This window comes from Schistocerca americana, chromosome X (assembly GCF_021461395.2).
Source record: "Schistocerca americana isolate TAMUIC-IGC-003095 chromosome X, iqSchAmer2.1, whole genome shotgun sequence".
NCBI classification, from domain to species: Eukaryota; Metazoa; Arthropoda; class Insecta; order Orthoptera; family Acrididae; genus Schistocerca; species Schistocerca americana.
This window is the reverse complement of record NC_060130.1, coordinates 141851606-141867701: the sequence shown is the minus strand read 5'-3', so window position 1 is coordinate 141867701 and position 16096 is coordinate 141851606. Positions and strand designations below refer to the sequence as shown.

Here is a 16096-nt window from a genome sequence, read left to right as displayed (position 1 = left end):
GATGAATAGCGCGAGCTGGGTTTGACACGGCCGCCTTTTTCGAAACCCATGCTGATTCCTGCAGAGTAGATTTCTAGTCTCCAGAAAAGTCATTATACTCGAACATAATATGTGTTCCAAAATTCTACAACTGATCGACATTAGAGATATAGGTCTATAGTTCTCCACATCTGTTCGACGACCCTTCTTGAAAATGGGGATGACCTGTGCCCTTTTCCAATCCTTTGGAACGCTACGCTCTTCTAAAGATCTACGGTACACTGCTGCAAGAAGGGGAGGGGCAAGTTCCTTCGCGTACTCTGTGTAAAATCGAACTGGTATCCCATCAGGTCCAGCGGCCTTTCCTCTTTTGAGTGATTTTAATTGTTTCTCTATCCCTCTGTCGTCTATTTCGATATCTACCATTTTGTCATCTCTGCGACAATCTAGACAAGGAACTACAGTGCAGTCTTCCTCTTGGAATGCATGGTGTTACCGTCAAGTTCATCCCACAGCTCACGAGTCAAGACCAGAAAGACCTTCAACTCGCAATGTGTGAAGAGCTTTTGTATTGTGCAAATAAGAACAAGATGTTCCTCAAGAGAATCATAACTCACGATGAGACGTGGGTTGATAGTTATGATGTTGACACCACAGTTCAGTCTTCACAATGAGTCGGGAAAGGTCCTCCAAGACCAAAAAAAGCTTGTTAGGTCAGAGGAGGAGGAGGAGACTAGTGTTTAACGACAACGAGGTCATTAGAGATGGAGCGCAAGCTCAGGGTAGGGAAGGATGGGGAAGGAAATCGGCCGTGCCCTTTCAAAGGAACCATCCCGGCATTTGCCTGAAGCGATTTAGGGAAATCACAGAAAACCTAAATCAGGATGGCCGGAGGCGGCACTGAACCGTCGTCCTCCCGAACGCGAGTCCAGTGTGCTAACCACAGCGCCACCTCGCTCGGTTTCTTAGGTCAGGTCAAACCTCAAAGTTATGCTGATAGTTTTCTCTGATTTTTGAAGGACTAGTTCATCATGAATTCATGCTACAGAGACAAGCTGTTAACTGATGGTACTATCGAGACATGTTGCGACGCCTGCGAGAAAACGTTAGAAGGAAACAGCCTGAAATGTGGCGAGACATTCATGGCTCTTGCATCACTATAATGCACCTACATATTCATCCCTGTTGGTGCATGACAATTGCACTAAAAATGAAATCACTGTGCTGCCTCATCCTCCGTACTCTCCACACCTGGTCCCTGCGGACTGTTTCTTTTATTTCCGAAGTTGAAAACTACAAGGGTGAGTTAGTTATTATCCGCAATTTAGTTATATTTTTGTTTATTTTGGTAGTACTGTCATTTTACGATTATGATGCATGCCTTGTTTATTTGTTATTATATCTTTGCAATTTTCAAGCTGCTAGGTTAGTTTCGTTACCACTGCCATGCTGTTAATTATGGTTGCTCCACTGTCTATTAGCACCAAAGAAGAGCAACATTCAGTGATCCGTTTTTTGTGGTCGGAAGGCATGTCAGGCGCCAAAATTCATTGAAGACTTTTGGTGCATTACAGGAACAGTGTTTTGCCACAACGGAGTGCCTACAAAAGGATTGAAAAATTCCGAAATAGTCATACAAGTGTTACACATGATGAAGGAGCCGGACGACCGTTTACCGCCACAAATTAAGAAACATTGAGCGTTCACGAGAAATGATTCTCTTAGGCAGACGATTAACTATTGACGAAGTGGTACATTGTCTGCAAGTCAGTCACGGTTCTGCCTACGAAATTATCCACAACAGATGAAACATGGATCCATCATTACGAGCCGGAGAGTAAACAGCGGAGTATGGAATGGAAAAATCCAAATTTGCCGTGCAAGAAAAATTTCTTGACCCAACTGTCTGCAGGAAAACTGATGCTTACAGTTTTCTGGGACACACAAGGTCCAGTATTGGAACATTATGGGGAAAGGGACACAACAATAAACAGCGTGCGTTACAGTGAGATGCTAAAGCCTGCAATTCCAAGCAAACACCAAGGTTTGCTGTCAAAAGGTGGTGTGTTGTTGCACTACAATGCCCATCTGCATATTGCTGCCCACACTGCTGAAACACTGCAGAAACTTACATTTGAAGTACTGGATCATCCTCCATATAGTCCCGATCTTTCCTCTTCTGACTATCACCTGTTTGGTCCACTCAAGCATGAATTAAGGGGCTGTCCATTTGCCTCGGACAAAGCGGTGAAAGAAGTGGTGCATTCCTGGCTCACAGCTCAACCGGGAACCTTCTTTTATGAGGGCATCAGGAAGCTTGTACAACAATGGACCAATTGCATTGAAATGCAAGGAGATTTATGTCAAAAAATGATGTACTTGTAAGTTTCCTATTTGATTACAATAAAATTTTATAACTACTTTGCAGATAATAATTGACTTACCCTCGTACATTGAAAGGATGAAGATTCGCACCGACAGATGAGATAAAAGAAAACTGACACATGGTGCTTCACGCGATCCAGCAAAAGGCATACCAAGACTTATTTCAGAAGTGGAAACGGTGTTGAGAGCAGTGTATCAATTGCGGAGGAGACTATTTTGGAGACAATGCATAATAAGTAAAAGGTAATCGTAGAAAATTTTATGGACAATGTTTCGGAATGTTTTGAACAGACCTCGTGTACTGTGTTCAAACATTCTGAATTACCTTGAAGAAATGACCTATTAACACACAGCCAGCACGAATTCAGAAAATACTGCTCTTGTGAAACACAACCAGCTCTGTTCCTCACAAGAGACTTGTAATCAAATTGTATGCCTATGGAGTATCATCTTCGCTTGCAACAGCATCCATGATCTGTCAGAAATGTCACGCTTTGTAATAATTGATGGAAAGTCATCGAACAAAACAGAAGTGGTATCTGGCATTTCCTAAGGGAGTGTTATAGGCCCTCTGCTATTCCTAAACTCTATAAATGATTTAGGACCCAATCTGAGCAGCCCTCTTAAGATTGTTTGTAGATGATGCTGTCATTTACCATCTAGTTAAGTCATTAGACAATCAAAACCAATTGTAAAATAACTTAAGACTCAATGGCTGCCTGGTTTGAAAAGTGGCAATTGACTCTAAACATGGAAAAGTATGAATGAAGTCATACACATGAGTATGAAAAGGAATTCGTTAAATTTCAGTTACATCATAAATCACAGAAATCTACAGACTGTCAATTCAGCTGAATACCTAGGAATTACAATTACAAACAACTTAAATTGAAATGACCACACAGATAATGTTGTGGTGAAGGCAAATCGAAGACTGTATTTTACTGGCAGACCACTTACAAGACACAAGTCTATATACGAAGACAGCAATTTGTTCTCGAAAGAACAGTTACTGTTGATGACTGTGCAGCTTTTCCCTGGAATAAACGATGACTAACTGACAACCTCAGCTGCCGACAGGTGTTGTTGATATACCTCGATGTGGACAGCTGAAAATGTGTGCCCCGACCGGGACTCGAACCCGGGATCTCCTGCTTACATGGCAGACGCTCTATCCATCTGAGCCACCGAGGACACATCGAGGTATATCAACAACACCTGTTGGCAGCTGAGGTTGTCAGTTAGTCATCGTTTATTCCAGGGAAAAGCTGCACGGTCATCAACAGTAACTGTTCTTTCGAGAACAAGTTGCTGACTTCGTATATATAGTTAAAGGCTACCCAGCCATTGACCTTCGTCTGTGCGAATGCGCACAGGTTGCCCAAACTCTTACAGGAATCGCCAAAGTGTGCGCGAGTAATGAGTGGTTGGGCAAATGTCTATAAGGTACAATACATATGTAGAATTGTGGACAGTTGGGAATGTGAGTCTCACGGGGGGCGTGCAAGGGATAAGTCCCTGCAGTCGCGCTATTCGTCTGTGTCCTCGGTGGCTCAGATGGATAGAGCGTCTGCCATGTAAGCAGGAGATCCCGGGTTCGAGTCCCGGTCGGGGCACACATTTTCAGCTGTCCACATCGAGGTATATCAACAACACCTGTCGGCAGCTGAGGTTGTCAGTTAGTCATCGTTTACAATAAGTCTACTGACGAGAATGCCAACATTATGATTGTCTGTCCTCTGCTGGAGTATTACTTTGTTTTTGGGATCCATACCAGATAGGATTGCTGGAGGACAAGAAAAAGGTCCAAAGAAGGGCAGCAGGAGGGGGTGGTAATCATTAAAACAAAGGAGTTATTCATTGTGGCAAGATTTTTTTCAATGAATCATATCACCAACTTTCTCCTCTGAATGTGAAAATATTTTATTGACACCAACCAATATACGAAGAAATTATCATCATCATAAAATAAGAGAAATCAGAGCTCGCATGGAGAGACTTACATTTTAACTTTTCCCATGCACTCACTGTTCAAGAGTAGAAAAGTAAGAAATAGTCCGAAGGTGGTTTGATGAACATTCTGACAGCCACTTAAGTGTGAACTGTGGAGTAGTTACGTAGATGTAGACAGGGACCAACCAAATTCAGGGGGTTAGGGTTCACACTGACCAGCTATCATGATTTGGGATTTCCATGGTCTTTCTATATCACTTCAGGCAAATGCAAGGATGGTTCCTTCATGAAGGGCATGGCCGACAATACTTCCTATCATTATAGAGCATACTCAGCTATTGTGTTGATCTGTATTTTGGGCTACTGATTTTTATTGTATTACTGTGACAAATCCTATATCATTTTGAGATGAATCCATGATGAAATAAACAAACAAATGAATGGAGGTAATGGAGGATATTTTTAAAATTCTAACTCAGTTTTACATAGCAAGCTAACTGTTGACTTTATTCAAGCTATCCACAAATACAAAATCACATAAACATAAATTAAGCAATAATTAGCTTCGAAGTTCAGAAATGGCCATTTTAAGTAGAACAATGACCTTTCTTTGAGGAGTTATATTAACATCTAACACTATGAACTCTTACAATATCATACAGTATTCTATATCTACATCTACACTATGGAAACCACCGTGAGGTGCATGGCAGAGGGTATGTCACATTGTACCAGTTTTTAGGGTTTCTACCTGATATGTTCACATATGGAGTGTGGGAAGAATGATTGAATGTCTCTGTGCATGCAGTAATTATTCTAATCTTATCCTCGAGACCCCAGTGTGAGTGATATATAGGGGGTTGTATATCCCTAGAGTAATAATTTAAAGCCGGTTCCTGAAACTTGGTTACTAAATTTTCTCAGGATAGTTTACATCTATCTTCAAGAGTCTGCCATTTCAGTTCCTTCTGTAACTCTGTGACACTCTCCCATGGATTAAATACAACTGTGACCGATCGTGCTGCCCTTCTCTGTATATGTGCAGTATCCAACCCTATCTGGTACGGGTCCCACACACTTGAGCAATATTCTAGCATGGGTTGCACAAGTGGTTTGTAAGCAGCACTAAACAGTCCTCCAAAGTAGTACGTTCAGTCAACGATTTAACAATTGCAAATTTCAGGGAAAGCCTACAGCAGTTAGACTGGGATGAGGTGTACCGTGAACCTGATGCCAATTTAAAATATAATTTATTTCGTGACACTTTTGTAAATGCATCTGAAAACTGCTTCCCCAAGAAAATAGTTAAATATACTCGTAAGAAACCATGTAACAAACCATGGCTTACAAAGGATATAAAAATATCTTGTAACTGGAAGCAAGAAAGAGTAGTTACCCAGAAACTATCAAACATTATAAAAACTACTCTGCTATATTAAGAAAAGTTATTAAAAAATCCAGAGGTACATGTATCATGTCTAAAATCAGCAACTCTGACAATAAAATTAAAACAATTTGGAATATTATTAAAAGAGAAACAGGTCAACCAAGAGCACAGGAAGACAGTATTACCATAAAATTGAATGAAAACTTTACGAACAAAAAGTCAGAAGTTGAAAATATTTTTAATAATCATTTTCTAAATGTTGTGGATAGTAGGATCCAGGTGTTCATTAGAAGATGCTAGGCTGTTAATGGAAGAGGCCATACCTATGCAATTTGATACAATTGAAATCTCACCCACTTCTCCCTCTGAAATCAGGAAAATAATAAACTTGCTTAAAAGCAAAAACTCACATGGAATTTATGGCATTTCCAGCAAAATACTAAAAGCTTGTTCTCAACAGATAAGTAAGATTCTCAGCCATCTGTGTAACAGCTCTCTGGAACAGGGCATTTTCCCTGATAGGCTGAAATATGCTATTGTTATACCTTTGCATAAAAAAGTGGATAGATCTGATGTCAACAATTACCGTCCAATCTCCCTTCTAACAGCTTTATCCAAAATTTTTTAGAAAGTAATGTATTCAAGAGTAGCTTCACATATCTGTAAAAATGAAGTACTAACAAAATGTCAGTTTGGTTTCCAGAAAGGTTTTTCAACAGAAAATGCCATATATGCTTTCACCAATCAAATTTTGAATGATCTGAATAACCGAACACCACCCATTGGGATTTTTTGTGATCTCTCAAAGGCTTTTGATTGTGTAAATCATGAAATTCTGCTAGACAAGCTCAAGTATTGTGGCATGAGTGGGACAGTGCACAAATGGTTTAATTCGTACCTAACTGGAAGAGTGCAGAAAGCTGATATAAGCAGTTCTCATAATATGCAAAGATCAGCATATTCCTCAAACTGGGGAACTATCAAGAATGGGGTTCCACAAGGGTCAGCCTTGGGTCCTTTGTTGTTCTTAATATATATTAATGACTTGCCATTCTGTATTCATGAAGAGGCAAAGTTAGTTCTCTTTGCTGATGATACAAGTGTAGTAATCACACCTGACAAACAAGAATCAACTGATGAAATTGTCAATAATATCTTTCAGAAAATTACTAAGTGGTTCCTTGTAAACAGACTCTCACTGAATTTTGATAAGACACAGTACATACAGTTCCGTACAGTAAATGGTATGACGCCATTAATAAATATAGACCTTAATCAGAAGCATATAGCTAAGGTAGAATATTCAAAATTTTTAGGTGTGTCCATTGATGAGAGATTAAATTGAAAGAAACACATTGATGATCTGCTGAAACGTTTGAGTTCAGCTACTTATGCAATAAGGGTCATCGCAAATTTTGGTGATAAACATCTTAGTAAATTAGCTTACTATGCCTATATTCACTCATTGCTTGCATATGGCATCATATTTTGGGGTAATTCATGACTGAGGAATAAAGTATTTATTGCACAAAAGTGTGTAATCAGAATAATAGCTGGAGTCCACCCAAGATCATCCTGCAGACATTTATTTAAGGATCTAGGGACATTCACAGTAGCTTCTCAGTATATATACTCTCTTATGAAATTTGTTATTAACAAACCAAACCCAATTCAAAAGTAATAGCAGTGTGCATAACTACAATACTAGGAGAAAGGATGATCTTAACTATTCAAGATTAAATCTAACTTTGGCACAGAAAGGGGTGAATTATACTGCCACTAAAGTCTTTGGTCACTTACCAAATAGTATCAAAAGTCTGACAGATAACCAACAAGTATTTCAGAAGAAATTAAAAGAATTTCTGAATGACAACTCCTTCTACTCCATAGAGGAATTTTTACAAATAAATTAAGGAAAAAAATTGTTATATTAACTTAATTATGTTGTTAAATTAACTTCATTATGTCATGTATTGGAAAATTTGACTCGTTCCATATCATTACGAAATATCGTATTCATGATCCATGGAACTGGTATAAATCTAATCTAATCAATCTCTTTTGTAGACTCATTGCACTTTCCCAGTAGTCTACCAATCACGAAAACTACCACCTGCTTTACCCATGACTGAACCTATGTGATCATTCCATTTCATATCCCTACATAATGTTACACCCTGGTATTTGTATGAGTTGGCCAATTCCAACAGCGACTCACTGATATTATAGTCATAGGATACTACATTTTTTCGTTTTGTGAAGTCCAAAATTTTACATTTCCGAACATCTACAACAAGTTGCCAGTCTCTGCACCGTGTTTAAATCTTATCAAGATCTGACTGAATATTTATGTAGATTCTCTCATATAGTACTTCACTATAGTTAACTGCATCATCTGCAAAAAGCCTGATTTTACAATTAATATTGTCTACAAGGGCATTAATATACAACATGAACAGCAAGTGACCAACACACTTCCCTGGGGCACACTTAAATTTACTTCTACATCTGACAATGACTCTCCATCCAAGATTACATGCTGTCTCCTCCCTACCAAAAAGTCCTCAATCCAGTCACAAATTTTGGTTGATACCCCATATGACCATACTTTTGACAATAAGCATAGGTGTGACATTGAGTCAAATGCTTTCTGTAAATCAGAAACACTGCACCTACCATGTTGTCTTGATCCAAATGCTTTCAGTATATCATGTGAGAATAGTGCAAGTTAGGTTTCACACAATCAGTCTTTTCCAAAACCATGCTTGTTAGCATTGAGAAGGTCATTCTGATCAAGAAACTCATTATGTTAGAGCTCAGAATATGTTCTAAGATTCTACAACAAATTGATGTCAAGGATACTGGATGGTAGTTTTGTGGATCACTTCTACTATCCTCCTTGTAGACGGGTGTGATCTGAGACTTTTTCCAAGAACTGCAAATGGGTTTTAGTTCTGAGGTATGTATGATAGATTATAGTGAGAAGAGGAGCTAACTTAGCCACAAATTCTGTATAGAATTTGACAGGGATTCCATTGGGGCCTGGAGCTTTGTTCAGTTTTAATAACTTCAGCTGTTTGTCAACACCACTGACACTAATACTTATTTCATTCATCTTTCCAGTTGTCTGAGGATTAAATTCGGGCAATTCTCTGGGGTTTTTCTTCATAAAGAAACATTTTAAAACAGAGTAAAGCATTTCAGATTTTGCTTTGCTACCTTCAATTTCAGTTCCTGTCTCATTCACGAGGGACAGTACACTGACTTTGGTGCCACTAACAGGTTTACATATGACCAGAATTTCTTTGGGTTTTGTGAAATGTCATCTGACAATATTCTATTACGGTAGTCACTGATGGCAACATGCATTGCTCTCTTGACAGCCAAATGTGTTTCATTCAGCATCTCTCTGCCTGTAGCCCTACACTTTGTTTTCACCTATTACGCAGTAATCTCTCTCTCTCTTTTGTAGTTTCTTTACAGTGGCTGTATACCATGGAGTTACCCTCACAGTATGAACTGTTCTCATGGATACATATCTATCCAGTGTGTGGTCAACTATTCTTTTAAACCTGAGCCAGAGTTCCTCTACATGCTCCTAGCCTGTGCTGAAAGTTTCAAGTTCCTCATTGAGATATGACATTACTGATTTTTTTATCTAGTTTGCTGAGCATACACACTGTATGTTCAGAAGTATCCGGACACCCCCAAAAACATACGTTTTTCATATTAGGTGCATTGTGCTGCGAGGTACTCCATATCAGCAACCTCAGTAGTCATTACACATTGTGAGAGAGAGCAGAAAGGGGTGCTCTGCAGAACTCATGGACTTCGAATGTGCTCAGGTGATTGGGTGTCACTTGTGTCATATGTCTGTATGCGAGATTTCCACACTCCTAAACATCCCTAGGTCCACTGTTTCCGATGGGAAATGTTAAGGGACACGTACAGCACAAAAGCGTACACGCCGACCTTGTCTGTTGACTGACAGAGACAGCCAACAGTTGACGAGTGTCGTAATGTGTAATGGGCAGACATCTATCCCGGCTATCACACAGGAGTTCCAAACTGCATCAGGATCCACTGCAAGTACTATGACAGTTAGGCGAAAGGTGAGAAAACTTGGATTTCATGGTCGAGCGGCTGCTCATAAGCCACATGTCACACCAGTAAAAGCCAAACAATGCCTCGCTTGGTGTAAGGAGTGTAAACATTGGATGATTGAACAGTGGAAAAAGTCGAATGGAATGATGAATCACAGTACACACTGTGGCAGTGCGACGGCTGGGTGTGCGTATGGCGAATGCCTGTTGAATGTCATCTGCCAGTGTGTGTAGGGCCAACAGTAAAATTGGGAGGTGGTGGTGTTATAGCGTGGTCGTGTTTTTCATGGAGGGGGCTTGCACCCCTTGTTGTTTTGTGTGGCATTAACACAGCACAGGCCTACATTGATGTTTAAGCACCTTCTTGCTTCCCACTATTGAAGAGCAATTTGGGAATGGCGATTGGTATCTTTCAACATGATCGAGCACCTGTTCGTAATGCACGGCCTGTGGTGGAGAGGTTACACGACAATAACATCCCTGAAACGGACTGGCCTGCACGGAGTCCTGACCTGAATCCTATAGAATACCATTCGGATGTTTTGGAACGCCGACTTCGTGCCAGGCCTCACCGACCGACATCGCTACCTCTCCTCAGTGCAGCACTCTGTGAAAAATGGGCTGATAATCCACAAGAAATCTTCCAGCACCTGACTGAACGTATACCTGCAAGAGTGGAAGCTGTAATCAAGGCTAAGGGTTAGCCAACACCACACTGAATTCCAGCATTACCGATGGAGGGCACCATGAACTTTTAAGTCATTTTCTGCCAGGTGATACTTTGGATCATATAGCGTATATCTTTCTGCTTGCTTTGGTTCTCCTTTGTATTTTGGTGATCACTGTTGCCACAACCGCATCATGGTTACTAATACCAGTTTCAACGTGGACATCACATAGAGGTACGTCTACTTGTTGCCATTAGACTCAATACATTTCCATCACGAGTAGGGTTCCTAGCTTTCTGTTCTAGGTAGTTTTCAGAGAAGGCATTAAGTAAAGTCTCACAGGATGTCTTATCACACCCACCATTAACAAATCTGTAATTTTCCCAATTAACTTTTAAATGATTAAAATCTCCACTGATGATTATAGTATGACTGGGGAACTCACGTACAAGTGAACTGAGGTTTCCTCTGAAGTTTTTGGTTCCATAAGAATATGAGTCTGAAGAGTGACAGAAGGATCCAAATATCATTTTATGCCCACCCCTGACACTGAGTGTTGCCCACACAATCTCACATGCAGCTTCAATTTCTATCTCAGTGAATTTGAGTTTTTAGTCTACTGCGACCAACACCACCCCCATTTCACATTTGCCTATCCTTTTGAGATACACTTAAATTTTCACAAAAAATCTTTCTGCTATAGAGCAAAACTCATCCATAGCTGTATAAAATCACTGATGACATAACAAAAGAGTATTTTCTCAAACAGGGGAAAAATAATGATGAGAAACGAAGAGTAAGGTCGTGGAGTTAATGTATGATGAGATAGATTCATATTCTAGAAAAATGTTCATTATGAGCTGTTGATAATCAATAGGTAAAGGTTGAGAGTAAAATTTGAAAGGAATAAGTGAATGCACACACATTAAATTTTAATAGGCTACCAAGATTAATGTATAAATTAATATAGTGACTGAGTAACATAACATATAAAAATGACTTTGTAAATAAATTATATACTTACTCACGTCGTTTGAGTTCAGTTCTTGCTTTTGCTGGCAAATGGCGCCCATCAAATACAAGAATTGGCTTTATATTATGTGATAACAACATGTTTACAAGCTTCATACAATAAGTCACATACCTGGAATTAAAAGGACAGACAGAAAGAAATGAGATGGCTACCACAAACAAGCTCCTTATCACAGCAGATGTCTATTTTAATATTTCATTTTCTTACTCACAAGTGCAAAATGAACACACACAATTTTTTTTTTAAAGAATGGCATTATTTGTGTCAAGGCTATATATTTTCTGAGAACAGTTTTTATTTAAACCACGTGACATGGATTTGACAAATCTGGGACCGAGTTTCTAAGCACAGGTCATATAATTCCCATAAATTACAGGACAACAATTTGTGAAGGTGTAGCTGGTGACAAATAGTGTCCCACATGTATCACATCGAATTCAGATCAGGCACATTTGGTGGACTAGACATCATGTGAGTCATCATGATGCTCCTCAAATCACTGTAGTAAGATTCTGGCCTTCTGACATGTACAGTCACCCTGCTGGAAGAAGCCAGCACCATCTGGGAAGACATCAAGCATGAATGGATGTAGGTTGTCCACAATAATGTTCACATAGTCTGCAGCTGTCATGATGCCTTCAATTATGATCACAAGTGCCATGATTATAATTCAGAAGAAGAAAGGTGAACATCCTCCACAATATAATACTGCTCCACCAGCCTGGGTCTGTGTTTTGAGCAGCCATTCACTTAAATGATGGCATATCCAAATATGACCACTGACTTGGGGTAGCAAGAAATGTGATTTATCTGACCAGGTGAAACATTTTCGTTGATCCATAGTTCCATATGAAACAAAATATATATATATATATAAAAAAAACCATTTGGAGAAAGGATAAGCAGCTTTATGAATATCAAGAGCTGAGACAGCAAGCCAGTATTAAACAAGGAAGGTAAGGTTGGTTCATTTAAAGAGGGGGAAGAGAAAAGAGGGTAAGGCTGAAAGGTGTAAGGAACACATAGAAGAGTCACACGGAAACAAACTTGAATGTATGAATGAAAGGGAAGTAGCTGAAATGAGATGGGCAATATGATGCTGCGGGAAGAATTTGAAAGAGCTCAGAGAGACTTACGTTGAAGGAGGTCACTGGAGCAGACTGCATACTCTCAGAATCATTGAGATTTTTGAGAGAACCAGCCATTGCAAAATTTATCTATTTACAATGTAAAATATACAAGACAGGCAAAATATCCTCAGACTTCGTCTGTTACTCGTTGGCTAATGGTTAGCACCACTGCCTCTAGATTGTGTGGTCCCTGGTTTGATTCCTGGTAAGGTTGCAGACTTTTTTTGCTCAGGAACTGTGCGTGTGTGTGTTGTCCTAATCATTTCATCTCATATTCATCACAAACACATGCAAGTCACCATACTGGCGTCAAATAGAGCTGAAACAGGCAGCGGAACAATATCCGATGGAGTCTCCCAGCCAATTATGTCATACAATCATTTCACTTTTCCCCTCAAACTCCAAGAAGAGTGCCATGATTATAATTCAGAAGAAGAAAGGCATTGACAGGTGTGAATGCTACAGAACCACCAGTATATTAAGTCCTTGTTGCAAAATACTGACAAAGAGTTTTTACAACAGAATGGATGCAGTGGGTAGAAGTTGGCCCAGGGGAAGATCATTTTCAGAAAAGTGTAGAAACATGTGAGACAATAGTGCCCACACTACTTATCTTAGAAGAAAATTTGAAGAAAGGCAAGCCTATGCTCACAATGTTCGTAGATTTACAGAAGGCTTTTGACAATTCAGAATGGAACAACACTATAAAATTTTGAAGCTGGCAAGGATAAAACATAGAGAGTGAAAGGTTATGAATGACTTACGTGGAAACCAGAATGGAGTCATAAGAGTCGAAGTACATGAAAGGCATGTGCGTGAAGATTAGAATTGTATGGTTTGCATGAAAATTAATTCACAATGTGACCATGACATAAGGGTGTTGTGGTGTGTGACGTCATTACGATGCCAAGTTTATGAGTTGGTTGTGTTTGTTGATGTCGATTTGTTGTGTTTTTTGTGTATTTATTGTGTATCAAATGTATTTTAATTTAAGTAGGAATGTTTGACTTTTGAATTTTTGAGGTGTTGCGGTTTTGGTTTTGTTTTTCGTAGTTGTAGGTGGTGGTTTTTTCGTATCAATAGTTATGGTTGATCTATATAGGTCATGGGAAATGACCCATTCTAATTTTCATAGTTTTATATGTAGGTATCGGTGTTTTGGTCAAGGGAAATGTCTGATCCCAATTTTGTAGTTTTTGCTGCAGATGATGTTGTTTGGGTATCGGCAGCAGCAGTTTTTGCTGTAGGAGTTGGTGTTTTGGTATTGGCAGCTGCGGTTGGCCTAAAAAAACACACACCCCGAGCCCATCACACAAACATGACGGAAAAAAAAAGAATATCTACAGGAATCAGACACTTCCCTTGACCTGGTGAAAACTAAAGTGGACTGCTTATGACGGTCAATGTAAATGTTAGTAGTTGATACATATATAAGTGAAATTCCATTTAGAGTGACAGGCTATCACCAGAATATCCATGAGATTCGGAATTCTTTTCTACTTCATGCATATTTATCCTGCCCAACTGCAGCAAAGGGGTTAATGATGACGATAATCCAGGTATCAATAAAGAGAGATGCAACAGACAGATTACACCGTATCTTCAAAAACCACAGGTCAAGAGAAAAATAATACCTTTTATTATCTTGTATATGTTCACAGTCACACAATGTCATTTTACTTTGCTCTAAAACAGATATTACAAACGTTTCAGTGATCACAAATTGCCTACAGATTTTACAATGCAGGTAGTTGTTTACTGCAATGTCCAATGACACATTGGTTGTGCTTTCCCTACGTCGTCATAATACCAATATATCATTTTATTAAGTGTTTTAATGTAAGTCTAGGCACTGTGCAAGGTTTATCAATAGGACAAAAGATCAGACAGGCATGTTATGCTTACATACACTGCAGATGGTGTGCTGTGAGATGAAGAGTGTACGATTGGCAGAGTGTAAATCCAAGGGCTTACAAAACATGAGAGCGCACGATATACAAAAATATTCAAAATCATATACATTTTAAGCCAACTTTTTGTCTGGTATTGAAATATGTGGTAGTGACAACAGCACATAATACGCTCAGGAATAAACCTATAATGAAGTCCAGTCGCAATCAATGCAGGTTTTATTTATGCATGAATGATAAACTATTAACCGTCAATAAATACAACGTATAACAGTGTATGCCAACAACAGTCTATTCTTGTGGATAAATTTCAACTTGGACAAAGATTGAAACTAATGCGTTAGATGACATGTAAAACATGTGAGGGTTTTTTTTACGTGAACACAACATACTGAAATACTTACGCATCGCAGGGTTCGCCTCTTGCAAGCTTTTCTACACACGCATAAGCACCTTTATGGAGCCAGCAATAAGCGTCAATAGCGACACATTGCCCAGAAAAATGAGATATGTGGGCGGATCTGGTACACTTTTTCAAGAACGGAATTAGTCCTTGTATGCCCATGGTATTCCTCACGCACCAAAACTATACCACAAAGTTTACACATACAGCACACACATAAAACGCCGACTGTCAACACGATATTTCGCGCCAAAACCATAGATCCTCATTAACCTACGATTATGGCGTCTTCGACTTTTTATAAATTCGATACATAGAGCGTGCATTGCAGTGATTTGTTTTGCAAGGGGTCGAGTAACCAGTGCCTAACTTGTAGTGTGCGTTGGCAAGACGCGATTTTCCCACTGTTTCGTTATTCCTGGAATAGCGTTCCCATCTTCGACCATACATATTCTATGGTCGAAGGGTTTTTTCGAAGATACTTTCCCGCACATCATTCACATTTATTTAATCTTCGTCTGCAGAAACAGCTTATTCCTGGAATAGCGTTCCCTTCTTCGAGCATACATATTCTATGATCGAAGGTTTTTTTCGTAGGTATTTTCCCGCACATCATTCATATTTATTTAACCTTCATCTGCAGTAATAACTTAGCGTTACGCGTTCCATCTCTCAAAACTATTCTTTTGAAGATAATCTGAGGCTGGTCGATTCCGTAAACAAGTTCAAGAGCGTAATAGAATGGAATAGAAACTTTATTGTCACATAACATGTCATATAGAATCAGATGACTACGCCTGCTACATATTTCATTTATATCTCATAGAAAGCATCGAAAATTTTTTTATTGTCAACGCCCTTTAGGTTGGACGGCACCTCACGTAACTTGTTGACTACAAATTGCGTTGTTGTTGTTCTGTGGTATTGGGAAACGAGAGATTTAATTCTTGTGTTTACTTCATTACTCCCCATGCAAAGTAATGTACCATTTTTCTTTGTAGAGACTCATACTTCTTATACTTACGTTTAATATTTTTATAAGTATGACTTCGAACATTCCACAGGCAGTCCTCTGCCTTACAGTGTCTGACAAGTTCTTAAATTTTTCTTCTTGTCCATTCCATTTCGTAAAGGAATACATGGTA

The 16096-nt window shown here is 39.2% G+C and overlaps 1 protein-coding gene and 2 non-coding genes across 4 annotated transcripts in view; 1 reads left to right on the top strand and 2 right to left on the bottom strand.

Moving 5' to 3' along the window:
* LOC124555309 (exonuclease 1) overlaps window positions 1-15205 on the bottom strand; it is a 149478-nt gene extending 134273 nt beyond the window's left edge. The window contains exons 1-2 of one of the 2 annotated variants that reach the window (XM_047129183.1): window positions 14953-15205; window positions 11500-11619 (exon numbers count right to left, since the gene is read on the bottom strand). In XM_047129183.1, the coding sequence (XP_046985139.1) occupies window positions 11500-11619; window positions 14953-15113 (281 nt within the window). In that variant the 5' untranslated portion in view covers window positions 15114-15205. Of the gene's footprint in view, window positions 1-11499; window positions 11620-14952 lie in introns of those variants that run through there. The other variant, XM_047129184.1, reaches the window with a different exon arrangement.
* Window positions 3485-3558, bottom strand: Trnat-ugu. The gene has a single exon. It is a non-coding gene; the product is annotated as a tRNA-Thr (tRNA).
* Trnat-ugu lies at window positions 3907-3980 on the top strand. The gene has a single exon. It is a non-coding gene; the product is annotated as a tRNA-Thr (tRNA).
* Window positions 15206-16096: the final 891 nt, after the last annotated feature.